This window comes from Micromys minutus (assembly GCF_963924665.1).
Source record: "Micromys minutus genome assembly, chromosome: 25".
In the NCBI taxonomy this organism is placed as follows: domain Eukaryota; kingdom Metazoa; phylum Chordata; class Mammalia; order Rodentia; family Muridae; genus Micromys; species Micromys minutus.
Genome location: NC_137960.1, coordinates 4,745,371 through 4,757,391, shown reverse-complemented (window position 1 = coordinate 4,757,391; position 12,021 = coordinate 4,745,371). Strand labels below are relative to the sequence as shown.

Below are 12,021 nucleotides of genomic sequence, written 5' to 3'. Positions count from 1 at the left end.
TGGATGGACACTTTGTGCTCTAGGCAGTTAATTCTACCCCTGGTAGCAGTTTTCCAAGTTACTTCCAGTGTGTAAATCTGTGAATAACTAAATATATCTCAGCCAGCATTCCGAAGGGACTTTGTACTCTAGAAACTTGAGCCTTAGAAAGAGGTTGCCTAGGGGTGGGGGCCGAGTCTCACCCTGGAGACCTTAGTTGCTTTCAGGACAGCTTGTGTTCATTCAAACTCTTACTGATAATGGCTGTTGTCTGTAGGAAAATTCTCTGCTGGAAATTTTCTTATTAATCCCCTTGAACCAAAAAATGCAGAAAAGCTCAAAGTGAAGATTGCTGATCTTGGGAATGCCTGCTGGGTGGTAAGTTACAACTACTCCAGTGCTGTGCTCTGAAGGGACTGGGGGAAGGACAGTCTGACTCAGTGATGATGGGACAGAGCATGTTTTCTTTTAATTTCATTTATATTTATGAAAGTATCATATGATGTGGCATCTGCTTGTCTGCCTATACTCACCTGACAACGTTGGCTTTAAAGTTGGATCCTTTTAAATTCAGTTAACTTTCTTTTTTTACCGGTAGGAAATTGAGTTGGCCGTGTAGTGATGGGGCACATGTAGCCCATGCTCTGTGCATGTCCTTTGTACAGCGGCCCTGAAGCCAGGTCACATGAGGTGGTGCTGCATCAAAAGCTTCATGCTTTTTGTGTTGTTTCAAAAGCTTTTGATGAAGTATTACATTACTTACCTTCAGAATGCATGTAATTATTTTTTATTACTAGTTTCTTTGGTATCTTATATATTTAGTTATACAAGTGGTTTTTTTTTTTGTTTTGAGTTGTGATATTTGGGTTAGTTGTATTGTACCAGGCTAGTTCCAAACCTCAGATCCTCAGGCCTTTGGCTTCCAAGTGCTGGGATTAAAAGTGTGTTTCACCTCCTGGTACAAATGTTCTAGTTTGTGCTTTTGCTTTTCTATAGAGGGTTTTTCTGTAGCCCTGGCTGTCCTGGAACTCACTCTGTAGACCAAGCTGGCCTCTAATCTAGAGATTTGCCTGCCTCTGCCCGCCAAGTGCAGTACCACCACCCTGCTGTATTCTAGGAATTATAAGATAAGATCTTATAGTAGACCAGGCTAGCCTTGAGTTCTGTGTGCAGCCAGCTTCCAACTTGATCTTTCTCCTGCCTTAGTTCTCACCTGTTAGACTTCCAGGGGTGTATCATCATATCTGACCTGCAATTTTTCCAATTCTTTTCTGGGCAGCCCTCCTTAACTTAGGGTCTCTCACTGAGCCAAGGCCTCACCATTTTCCAGTTAGCTTGACCTGCCTGTGGGCTCCCAAGAGAGCCTCTTGTGTGCCTTCCTGCCTGTCCTGTGTGGGTGCTGGGGTCCCACTCAGGCCTAACATAGCCATTCCCTGGCCCTGGGTACCTCCTTTCCCGTATGTCTTCTGAAATGTTCATAAAGCCATGCAGCAGACACTTGGCAAGTGCCTCGGCTTCTGATGTCCACACCCCTTTTTCAGTCATTTCTTCAACTTGCCAACATTCACTGATGGGCGTTTATATGATTTCCAAAAACCTTGAGTTTTGTTTTTGGGTTTGTTTGCTTGATTGCTTTTTTTATTTTATGTATCAATTTATACCTGTGTGTTTAGAGACAGGGCAGGTTTGACTTTAAATAGATTTTCACTCACTGTGCCTGGTTCTTACCTGTGTGTCAGGAATACATGAAATGGATGTGTCTCATGCCGCCCTCCCACATGCCCTGTCTCAGTGAGTGCTTGCCGGCATTGCTCTAACTCCAGAGAAGCACAGGGAGTCAGACCACTGTCACCTCAGCCAGCCCTCCCTACAGCAGCCTGGTCCTGCTTGGGTGTTGCAGACACGTCCTCTGAAAGAGTAAAAGTGCTTTATAAATCATCAGTCTGGCACACATGCAAAAGTCCCAGCACAGCCTGGCAGTGGTGGCTCATACCTCTAATCCCAGCAGAGCTCATACCTTTAATCCAGGGGCAGAGGCAGGCAGACCTCTGCAAAGCAAGTTCTAGGACAGCCAGGGCTTTAGAGAGAAGCCCTATCTTAAAACCCAAAAAAGAAAAGAAAGAAGTGCTGGCATTGAAGAGCACAGTAGATCAGAAAGCTCTCTTGGAAAACCACACCAACAGGGTGAATCAAGTCAAGGCCAATTCTAGAAATATGCTAGAGGAATTGCCAGGACGGTCATTAGGCAATGAGCAGTGCCACAGAGATGATTGGGGCACAATGAAAAGACCACATCCAACCATGGACTTGGAAGAAGAACTTTATTCCAGAGGCAGAAAAACATCGCTGATAGTCGAAGCAGAAAAGATCCTTTGCTGTATTGTGTTGTGATAAATAGAAAGTACAAACTGTACTAAAGGCATCAAAATTGAAATAGACAAAGGCTGGGCCTTAGACCAGCTCTTCAGAAGACCCTTGAAGGATGGAGTCCTTTACTGCAGAGTGAGTGAGAAACCTCTTAGTTAAGGGGCAAGGAATGGGACAAACATCACAGACTGCAAAGTAACAAAGCACACACCTTTAAAGAATTACTCTGAATATTAATGGTCTCAGTGCTGCTGCAGTTCAAAATACAGATCAGATCGGAGAGAGATGGCTCAACCATGAAGAGCAATTATTGCTTACAGAGGACCAGAAATTCCCAGCATCCACACCAACAAACCACAACTGCCTGTAGCTCCATCTCCAGGGTATCAACATCTCTCACCTGTCCCTGGGCACACACACATGCACTCATAGATATGCACGTGTGTGTATAATTTGGGTGTCTGTTTCTATGTGAATGTGCACCTGGTGCCTGAGGAGAGCATCCGATCCCCTGGAATTAGAATTACAAAAGCTTGGGTTGTGAGTCACCATTGGGTGCTGAGAACCAAACCCAATAAGAGTAGCAAGTGCTCTAAACCACTGAACATCTCTCCTGTCCTTAAATAGATAATTTTTAAAATGTAAAATCTTTTTGAGACAGAGTCTCACTATGTAGCCTTGGCTGACCAGGAAGTTACAGTGTAGACTAGTCTGGATTAGGACTCAGAAATCTGCTTGTTTCCTCCTGAGATGCTGCAATTAAAAGAAATATACTACCATGGTAGAAGAACATGAATTTCTTTGAGAATAAAAAGAGAGATGAACAGGTTAGACCAAAGAGCACCAACCATCATTTTGTTCCTCAAGATTGCTCAGCATTAAAGATGGGTGTGACCTTAGGTGAGATATGGATGATGATGTGGAAAGGCGTTCCAGGCAGAGGGCAGTCACGGAGAGTATAGGTGTCCCAGTTTTGCTGTCTGACAAAATAGATTTTGAAACTGGTCAGTAGGAAGGAAAATCCTGACCAAGGGAACAGCTTGTCAAGACAGAAGCACAGCAGTAGTGGTAGTATGTCACTCTGACCAGTGGACCAACATCTGCATGTTGGGCCATCCAAACCCTGCAGAAGGTATATTCTTAGCCTATGGAACCAGTTCCCTAAATATACCATATACTAGGACACAAAGCAGGCCTTAACAATGAAGATGAATTGGAATTCTTTTATGTTGTATTGCAATGAAATAAGACTAGAAATGAACGGCAGGAGGAACTGGAGCTTGGAGAGCTAACTGGGTGCTGTGTGTGAGCGGTCAAAGGACGACTTTGATAGGCCCGGGTTGGTCCTCTCCAGGGATGAAATTCAGGTCTGCAGGCATGTTTGCCTACTGAGCTATCTCACCAGCCTCTGAAGGCCCAGCTAGCTCCTCCATGAGCTGTGTTTGCTTGCTCTGTTCCTCCACCTGGAATACTTCTGCCTTGTTCTCCTAGTTCCGTTCCAAGCCTCAGAGCCTGAGCCACGCAGCCCTTCTGCCTGACTGCTGCCTGTCTTAGCAAGGCTGAAGACTTTGCCTTTTGAGCTCTGTTTTACACATTTGAGTGTCATTTGAGCCTGGTTTATTTTTGAACATTCACTGTATTGGAGCATGCATGTGTGTACTAGTTTGCCACACATGCATGTAGATCAGAGAACAATTGCAAAAGACAGTTCTCTCTTTTTTTTTTTCTTTCAAGATTTATTTTATATGAGTTCACTGTTGATTTCTTCAGACACACCAGAAGAGGGCATCAGATCTCATTACAAATGGTTGTGAGCCATCATGTGGTTGCTGGGAATTGAACTCAGGACCTCTGGAAGAGCAGTCAGTGCTTTAACCACTGAGCCATGTCTCCAGCCTTTGCTTTGCTTTTGGAACAGTCTCATTGTAACCCTGCCTTTGCCTCTTTCTAGTGCTAGGATTAAAGGCATGCGCCATCACACTGGCTCTAATGTTTTGTTTTCTTCAGACAACTGTTACTCTTCAGTCTGTGTCTAAAGTAGGGCTCAATTGTTAAGGTATTTGGAGTAGCAGTAGGACAGATTGTTAAATGAAGTGAGCTAATGAATGTTTTCCAGAGGGCTCATTTTAGTCTATCTTTAAGCAAGCCTTAGTTTTTCCTTTCTAAAATAAATGACTATTAAGGTTCTCCACTCATTGACTCACTCAGCACAAGCATTTCACTGAAGATATCCAGACACGGCAGTATCGGTCTTTGGAAGTTCTGATAGGATCTGGCTACAACACCCCTGCTGACATCTGGAGCACGGCATGCATGGTAAGCCCTGCTGCCTCCCTGTTTGCTAATGTTCTGCAGCAGGGGGACACAAATAAATTGACAGCCATTGTTCTGGGGCATTTGTGTTCCTGTGTTGGTGAATTACTGTTGTCCTTAAACTCAGCCTTAGCCTGTGTGCAAACTGGGCTCACCATTGGGAAGGCCCTGTCCTCTTCAACCGAGCCACTCCTCAGGTGTCTTTGTCAGCTGGGTGTGATGCCCAGGCGCCTGTGGATTCACAGTTCACTGCTTTATGCTGGGGCATGTTGTTTCTCAATTTCATTCTTCCCCCTTATTACAGTCTATGCTTGTCAACATCAGCCTAAGGGCATTGCTGTGGGCTGATCAGTCTGTGGGCTGATGCTTTGAGCTTAAGTTAAGTTCAACGTGCTCAGAAAGACCTGACAGCTGAGGACAAAGTCCATCCACAGGTGCCTTTGTGCTACACAGTGACCTCAAGCACTGGCTTGGCATTTTGTTACCAAAGGTACAAATTCAGGGCCAGATATAGAAGACAGTCTGGTGGAGGGATGTATCATACTTGCTGGACTGTGTCACCACCAGGGAAGGTTCCCTGTGTGTCAGGTTTGTACACTTTAACTTTAATTGTCCACAAGTTCAAAGTTTTCAGCAGTAAGCAAAGAGAATTAATTAAGGCTTACAGAGGAGAGGCAAGGACTTGTTACGCCTGGTGAGGCAGGAGAATTGCCAAGAATCCAGGATCATCGTGGGCTACATAGTCAGGAAAATCTCAGTGTATTCTGGAATGTAGACCACGTTTCCAGTGATTTTAAGATTCCAACACAGAATGGGGCTGCTTGTCTCACAGGTGGTTTATGTACACACTCTAACACTGCTGTGCCCTTTGCTAGGCACAGAGGGAAACTGAGGGCTGTGTCATCAAGCTACATATTTGTGTCATGGCAAACTCTGCTCCTCTCAGATACCATTTCTTGGTGACTAGAACAATCATGATTGCAGGTCCGTGAGCTAGCTCTGGATAAAGGCACCCAACAACTTGACACCAAACCCTGAGATACACACACGGTAGTGAAGAGAGACCCAAACTTCTCAAAGTTGTTACCATAGTCAGAGAACTAGTAACAAGTGCAGCTAAACATTTGTTTTAGGGACCATTCCAAGTCCATTACAGACCATTCAGCTGTATTGTAGGAAGCAGTGCCCACTGCCCGGGAGCTCCCTTTTCCTTGGCTGCTTTTACCCAGAGGGATATCCCAACGTCAGTACTAACTGATGGTGCTTTTCTCCTTTCCCCATTTTTGTCCTTAGGCCTTTGAACTAGCCACAGGGGACTATTTGTTTGAGCCTCATTCAGGGGAGGATTACAGTCGAGATGAAGGTGAGTCCCTTTTGCCTGCTCTTTGTGTTTGGCTGTTTTACTTTTCACTATAACTAGCATCATTTGTTGGCACCAAAGGCCTTTGGTACTGTTGTAGTTGAGTGTGTGTGAGTGAGAGAGAGAGAGAGAGAAAGAGAGAGACCCTGAAACAGAAATGCAGCCAGCATAGAGCTGGGTGGGACAATGATGACATTCCAGCACTGAGTAGGCAGAGGCAGGAAGATCACAGGGTCATGGCCAACCTCCACTACACACAGACCTTTTCTCAAAAAGCTTACAAATAGGCAGACAGTCTATATTAGAGTCAGATGACAGGACATTTAAGAAAGAAAGATAGTAAAGGCTGGTGGTTTAGCTGCTGAAGTGCTTGACCAGCTGCATGGGCCCTGAGCCCAACCCCAGCACTGCTCTCCCTGAGAAGTGTGGCTACAGAATGCACAGCATGCTCTTGTGTCGGTGCTGTTAGCTCAAGTGCCACGCCGCTGGACTGGCACTAGCGTGTGTTTCCTCAGCAGTTGTGGAGTCTGGCAATGCTGACATGGTGCTTGAAGCACAGAGGACTTCCTGGTTTATGGCCTCAAGTAAAGCTGGGCTGTGGCTAAGCCTCCACCTCCACGCTTAGGAAGCTTGCAGCCAGGCAGCACGTTCCTGCTCCTCCGGCTCCCTGAACACTATGGTTTTATTCTCACTTTGAGCAGCTCGTCCTTGAAGCTGTTCATGGAAAGCCTTGTTTACTGCTTCACCTTGATGCTGTTCTCTCTATCTGCCCACCTGGCACTGCTGCAGAGCTGATAGGCTGGGTTCCAAGGCCCTTTGGCCACAGTTGGAAATGGACACAGGGCTTCCTCCCTCTCAGAGGGACAGAAGCTCAGGGACACATTTGAGGAAGCAGAGCTCTTCGTCAGGGTTGACTTCTCGGTCTCACTCTGAAGAGTTCTCTGCCTGGAGTGTGCTGAGATGTTTGTCTTTGGAATAGACCCTGCATTAGGTAGATAGTCTGTTTCTTCTGCTGTAGGTCAGAAAGCAAGTGTGCAGAGCCTTACAGAATGGAGTGTGTGCCACTCTCTGTACTGTGGCTACAGCCACTTTGTTATCCTTGCTCTGTTCTTCCTCTTGCAGACCACATCGCCCTGATCATAGAGCTTCTGGGGAAGGTGCCTCGCAAGCTCATTGTGGCAGGAAAATACTCTAAGGAATTTTTCACCAAAAAAGGTAAAACCAATCTGTCTGTTCCCAGTCATTAAAGAGATAAAAATGTCTAAAATAAGAACGTAAGTCTGGGGTCCTTGTTCCCTAGATCCTGCAGAAAGCAGGGGAATACACCCTGAACACTCAGTGTGGCTTAGCAGGTTCTGAATGGCATGGGCTACACTGTTGAGTTTGGTTTGCTTTGGGGTGGTTTCTTCTGATGTTTTCTAGGCTGGCTTGGAACTTAAATCCTCCTGGTGGGTTAGAGGTATGTGTCTCACCCCACTTTAAAACTGCTTGATGCTGTGTTTCTTATACATCAAAGATGAGACTGAAATGGAAAACAAATCTCACACAATGTAGAGAACTGTCTACTTGGTGTGTATTGGGTCTCATGCTTTTTCCTCAGCTGGTGACAAGTACTGAGGGAACTGAGCAGGAGTCATCCTTAGAAAAGCCAAAACCTCTTGAGCAGAAAAATGGTAACGTGCTCTTCAGGGTTCTTTGTGTATGCAAAGTCAGTCATGGTATGAGTGGAGTTTGACGGCCTTCGATAAATGTCACCCAGTCATCTCAAGTGGAGGTTCTTAGCATTTGCCTGGGGAGCTGTTAGTAACTGATTGCCTTGTTATCCATCTGGGCAGGGAAGAGGGTCTAGTCCCAGCTGCCTGAAAGGTTGAAGCCAGGATTTTAAGGTCTGTCTAGGCAACATAGCAAGACCCCATAGCACCCCAAAAACGTCCTGAAAATTGTCACTATAGGGTTGAAGGTACACCTCAGTGGTTGGAGGCTGCCTAGCTCACAAAGGCTGGTGTGATCTGAGCACCATTTGTCAAGGTTGCTAGATCTGTGGGCGACCCTGTGTGTATTTGTCATGCTGTTAGCTTTTTGTTTGTAAATCATTGCCTCACTTTAAAACAGCATTTGCTGGAGTGTTGAGCTGTGGAAGGTTGAACTGTTGTTTATATAGTGATGCCTGAACACACAAGGAGATGGTGCGGACTGTTTGAGCCTGTGCTGTCTCCTACAGGTGACCTGAAACACATCACCAAGTTGAAGCCTTGGGGTCTTCTGGAGGTTCTGGTGGAGAAGTATGAATGGCCTCGGGAGGAGGCTGCTGGCTTCACAGACTTCCTGCTGCCCATGTTGGAGCTTATGCCTGAGAAGAGAGCCACGGCTGCTGAGTGTCTCCGGCATCCGTGGCTGAACTCCTAAGCCAGTCCTGCCACTGCAGCAGGGCTCTTCAGACTGACCCTCCCTCCGGCTCCCCCTCTGAGGCTCCCTCTCCTTTTTCAGGGCAAAGCTCTTCCTTTCAAGGGTTTCTTTCTTTCTTTTTTTTTTTTTTAAATCCAACATATTCATTTGGGTTTGCTTCCTTGATCCTGTGGAAATCCCCACAGCCATTGGGCATCCTAGGTGAATTTGGCCTTGGTTGGGCTCTGCCAAAGACTAAAAGTGTGAACAGCCTCACCCTCTGCCCCACCATTCTCATTAGCCTGTCAGTGCCCTTTCTAAGAAGAGCTGTGAAGATCTGAGCCCATCCTTTTATTCACTGACTCTAAGAGTCACATTTATAGTGCATATATATCCCGCTGCCAGCACAGGTTGAAGGGGGTGTCGATTCTGGGAACAGCAGAGACATTAAATGCGTGCATCCAGGCTGCACCATCTTCCTGGATTCTTTGTGTTTTCTATGTTCACATTTTTCTCCTGCGACTTTTGTGCTACATTTTTTGGTGAGCAACCAGTTTGGTACCATTTTATCACTGTTCAAAGCACTGTTGTATCCCTCTCATCTCACAACTACGTTCCTGGAATCTTGAGTCTGAATTTTAATGTAGACAAAACAGAACCAGTGAATTACAGTTCCTGGGAGCCTCAGGTGTTGTGAAGTAGTCCTTTTCTGTGTCCTGTGTTGCCCTAAGAACTAAGAACAGTCACCTAGAGCTTTGCCTGCTCAGCTTGAATGGACTGTCTTGTAACAAGCTTTGGGGTGGTCCGGACAGGAGATGTGGGTTTCAGAGCTGTCCAGTTCCGGGAGGGTCCCCACATTCCACATCCTTCCCAGACAGCTCTCTGCTTCCATCCACAACTTCCTGCCTTGCCTAGAATTCTGGCCTTGATTCAGTTTCTCATTGACTTTTGCTGTTCTCGTTTCTCAGAAGCTCGGGGTCTTTGAGACCCTGGATGAGGAGCCAAGGGGAGGAGAGGATGGCTCTGTTCTCATTCTTTCCTCTGTGGTTTTGACGTTAGTCACCCTATGCTGCTATTTCCTTGTATAATGTAAGGTTTTTTTAACATCAATTTTGAGATGATGGAAATGTACTTGAGGCTTTTTCTTCTTAATGCAAAAAGGCTTTGTGAACTTTGTTTTAGGCTCGGCCCCTCATAGACTTGATTACCTAAACATTACATGTTCCTGGGGTGAAGCCCGCATCAGAAGAAGGACAGGATTAGGGTCACATGACAGCTGCTTGCAAATTTAAGCAAGGACCAAGTGGGTCTTGATTGCAGCACTCTCTGGAAACAGCTCAGTTTCTAACTTGGAGAAAGCCATGGAGTTGCAAGCCAAGGCTCTCCTAAGCAAGCTGAATGAAACCCACCGCTGCCTCCTTCCTGTGTGGAAGACTGGAGAGTCACCCTCGTGATTGGCTGGCCAGCAAACAGCGTCCTGTAACTCATTACCTTCACCTGAGGAACTGGCCAGCCATTCACTGGCTCTTGATTATTTGGAACCAGGTCTGCCCTGTAGAAAGAGTGTACGTCAGGCTCTCTCTGCACCTGTCACTAATAAGAGCAGAGGACATCACAACGGCAGGGAAATCCTACAGTTCTAATCCACTTTGGCTTGACATCTAAAGCAATAGACCTACCTGAAACTGCTTCTCAGCAAATCTCAGTTGTGGGATTATAGGAATCCTAGTGACATTAAGGTGACCTAACCAAGAAACACAAGCCAACAGCAGGCCTGTTTTAATCATTGACTCCACGGGAGATTTTAGGGCAGGGGAGAACCTGGAACTTCATTCCGGAAATGAGTCCCAACAAATAAGGGCTTTCCCCTGCTGCTTAAGGAGCCAGAGAGCCTGGAAGTGGAAGGAGGCGGGGACAGATGCAGGCGGGGCTCCTGACTGGGCTGAGCCGATGATACCATAGAGGCCACATGTCACTGCAGGACTGCTGTTGGCTCCTGGTTAAGGATACGGCCCTGATACATTTTATATTCTTTCTACTGAGTGCATCATTTGTGTCCTCACAAATGCCGATCAATAAAACAGAGTATTTAATAACCTGCTTGGTTCCACAAGTTTGGTTTGTTGTTGCCCAAGCAGTTGACTAAATATATAGTGAAACTCACCCTTTTGTGGGGTTTGTAATTTTGTTTCTCTGACTTTTTTTTTTTTTTTTTTTTTTTTAAGATTTATAAGTACGCTGTAGCTGTCTTCAGACACACCAGAAGAGGGCATCAACCATGTAGTTACTGGGAATTGAACTCGGGACCTCTGGAAGAGCAGTCAGTGCTGTTAGCTGCTGAGCCATCTCTCCGGCCCTTCTCTAACTCTTTTTTTTTTTTTTAATATTTATTTATTATAAGTACACTGTAGCTGTCATCAGACACATCAGAAGAGGGCATCAGATCCCATTACAGATGGTCGTGAGCCACCATGTGGTTGCTGGGAATTGAACTCAGGACCTCTGGAAGAGCAGTCAGTGCTCTTAACCGCTAAGCCATCTCCCCAGCCCCCCTTCAGTTGTGGAATTAATATGTACTTTGAAAAGTTATAAGAAAATTATTTCCTCCATTCAGGAGCTGGGGATGTGGCTCAAGCTGAAGCACAGCAGCTGTGGGGTAGGACAGGGTGCCTAGGCTGCTGGTCAGCTCTTAGCGGAGTCTGGATCTTAAGGTTCAGGGAGACCCTGTCCCCCCCAACAATGCAGGCCATTAGTGCCAATCTGACCTCACAGCGGTGCACATGTGCCCATGTTCTTCCCACAATGGTCCATCCACTTGGGAAGGATTCTGATTGCTCCTGTTTGTCTTACAAGTTACTGGACCACACAATGAGGTAATTTCCAGTTCTGAGCCACTGGCAAGGTGAAGGCACTTCTGTGGGGTCTTTATTTGCCTGACTTGCTCCTTGCACTGTGGTAGCCTAAGAGATGGAATACCTCAGCAGTCGGAAAGCATGGCTTTTAGGCTACTGATAGATCCCAAGAAGGGGTAGGCTGTTCAGAGCCGCACTGAAAGGCCTGTTGTGATCTGCTGATGTAAATCCTGGACACATGCTAGGCCAGAAGTCAACCTTGGTTTGGGGAACTGTTGGGGTTCCAGCTGTGCCTGGTTATTTTCAAGAAAGTTAATTAGCAGCTGGAGTGCTGGTGGAATCAGACTTTGTAACTGGTTTCATTGTCCATTTACATTTATTATTTATTACCTCTTCAAACTTGAGTTTAAGACAGTCTCACTATCTAGCGGTCCTGAATCTCACTATGTGCAAGGGCCAGGATTAAAATTCCGTGTGTGTGTGTGTGTGTGTGTGTGTGTGTGTGTGTGTGTGTGTGTGTGTGTGTGTACATGAGCATATGTGCTGTATGGGGTTGGGATAAAGACAGACAGCCTTGGGGGATTGGTTCTTTGCCGTGGCTTCCAGGATTGAAATCCCGTCCATTGGTTTTCAATGAAATTTTATTATTTGCTCCATGTAGTTGCCCAGATTTTAATTTGTCTTTATATTTTGGTGGTTTTAGCATGTCAGTCATAAATAATCCCTTTTCAGCTACCCACGAACTACATCATTCTAAAGCCTAGG

General features: G+C 45.9%; 1 protein-coding gene across 1 annotated transcript in view; it reads left to right on the top strand.

The window, feature by feature from the left end:
* SRPK1 (SRSF protein kinase 1) overlaps window positions 1–8,888 on the top strand; it is a 31,079-nt gene extending 22,191 nt beyond the window's left edge. Inside the window, exons 12-16 of the mRNA XM_080938273.1 lie at window positions 257–357; window positions 4,555–4,662; window positions 5,953–6,022; window positions 7,142–7,234; window positions 8,241–8,888. Coding sequence (XP_080794399.1) covers window positions 257–357; window positions 4,555–4,662; window positions 5,953–6,022; window positions 7,142–7,234; window positions 8,241–8,425 — 557 coding nt within the window. The 3' untranslated portion in view covers window positions 8,426–8,888. The remainder of the gene's footprint in view (window positions 1–256; window positions 358–4,554; window positions 4,663–5,952; window positions 6,023–7,141; window positions 7,235–8,240) is intronic.
* The last annotated feature ends 3,133 nt before the right edge of the window (window positions 8,889–12,021 follow it).